General features: G+C 63.4%; 1 protein-coding gene across 1 annotated transcript in view; it reads right to left on the bottom strand.

Moving 5' to 3' along the window:
* B9D1 (B9 protein domain 1) overlaps window positions 1–1,876 on the bottom strand; it is a 9,734-nt gene that overhangs the window by 921 nt on the left and 6,937 nt on the right. The window contains exons 6-7 of the mRNA XM_010843174.1: window positions 322–389; window positions 7–53 (exon numbers count right to left, since the gene is read on the bottom strand). Coding sequence (XP_010841476.1) covers window positions 7–53; window positions 322–389 — 115 coding nt within the window. The remainder of the gene's footprint in view (window positions 1–6; window positions 54–321; window positions 390–1,876) is intronic.

Genomic DNA, 1,876 nt, shown 5'->3' on the forward strand with positions numbered 1-1,876 from the left:
GGTCACCACGTTGAAGAGGAGAGTGACGAAGCCCTGGGAGCGGACACGGGTCACTGGGGACAGAAGGACAGAGTCAGCCAAGCTGGGTCAGAGACAGATCCAGGCTGCTTTGGGAATCAACAGCTTCCGTGTTCCCTCCTGGAAAGTGGGGGCAACACTGCCCAGCCCGCATTCCTCCCTGGGAGAAGGGGCTGCCCTGGGGACAGGGCGATGGAAGTGGCAACCCTTCTGAGCTGGGCCCTGCTCCACCCATCTGACTCCTGGGGGCCCACCTGGTCCCTTCCATGCCCACCCTGCCCAGGGTGAGGGGTGAACCTTTACCTTCCCGGCCTTCCCCCTGAGCCACCACTTTGGGGTCTGTGTACTCGGGTCGCCGTCCCATGAACCAGCTGGGAAGACAGGGGAGCGGGTGAGCAAGGAGCTTGGGGGTCCTGCAGACATGGCATGGGCTCTCCCTTCAGCCCTTTCCCGGGGAAGAGCCTCCCCACACCACCCTCCTCCTCAGCTGGACACCGTCCACGGGTACGGTCATTGTGGGCAAAAGCAGAGGGAGGGCTAGGGCTGGGAGGGTGCACGGCCTGAACCCAGGGGGCCCCACCCGGAGTCCAGCAGCCATCCTTGGGGGTGGGCAGAGGGACAAGATCAGGGCTCTCTGCTGTCCTAGTAGAGCGGGACCCTAGACTAGTCACTTCCCGACTCTGGGCCCTAGTGTTCTCCAGTGTCCCGGGGATGTGATCACAGGCCCAACCTGACGGGGCTCTGGCCAAGATGTCTGTGCCCCCCGCCTGGGCAGTGTCCTGCCACCTCGCTCCCAACGGCAGGGAGGTGGCACTGGCCTGAGTCCTTTACACCCACACAGGCACCAAGGGATGTGGCCGTGGCAGGTCAGGAGGAGCCTCACTGACTGCGCCTCAGTTTCCCCGTCGGAGGAGCAGGGCTCCACCTGTACCTGCCTGCCAGGCTGCGCTGAGGACCAAGCTGGGGAAGCAGCCCCCAGGGCTGGCATGTGCCAAGGACAGATGCTGCTGTAGGAGCACCAGCGGCTCCTTGGGGCAGAGACATGCCTGAGTCGCCCATGTGGTGGCATCTTGGGGAAACCCTTGAGCATCAGATTGGAGGGGCGGAGTGATGGCCCCAGAGATACCAGGTCCTGTTGAGAGAACTTAACGTCTTTGGTTTTAAGCCACCGCATCTGTGGTAACTGGTCACAGTGGTCACAGGAAGCAGTCGCAGGGGAGTGGGTAGGCAGCAGGCTGAGGAAGGGTGCTTGGGAGCAGAGCACCCAGAGAGGGGGTGTTTGGAGGGGCTGCTTGGCCAGCTTCTCAGTGGCCTCCAAGGGCCCTGGACTGCGGAGGTCTTGTCGATTCAGCTGCTGCCCTGGGTTCCATCATCCAAGCTCACACAGTCCAGCTGGAGCAAGAGCGCCCCCTGCCACCCCCCACCCCCCCCACGCAAGAAGAGCAGGAGACACCCCTGCTACCACCTGGTCAGCAGTGAGGTCTTCCCTAGCCAGAAGCCCCTTCCTCAGGGAGACAGCACACGGGGGCCCACAGTTCTCCCCCGAGCAGTGTGGATGTGGCCAGGATGTGTGGACCCACAAGGCCCTTGACACCCCACAGCTGCCCCGTGGGTGGTGATGTCACCTCCAGCCGACACTGGCCCAATCACAGTGGCTTCCGGAGGAGCTCCCAGGGGCAGCAAGCACCCAGCCATGCTCCCCAGGCCTCAGAGCTCAGGAAGCTTCCTCCAGCCAGCAGGGCTCCAGCCACGTTCCCCTCATCCTGGCCCGCCCACCCAGCAGCTGAGCTGACTGTTCTCCATCCCTACCCCTCATCAGCCTCAGGACCTTTGCACGTGCTGTTCTCCTTCTGCAAAT

This window comes from Bison bison, unplaced genomic scaffold (assembly GCF_000754665.1).
Source record: "Bison bison bison isolate TAMUID 2011002044 unplaced genomic scaffold, Bison_UMD1.0 scf7180017864180, whole genome shotgun sequence".
NCBI lineage: Eukaryota > Metazoa > Chordata > Mammalia > Artiodactyla > Bovidae > Bison > Bison bison.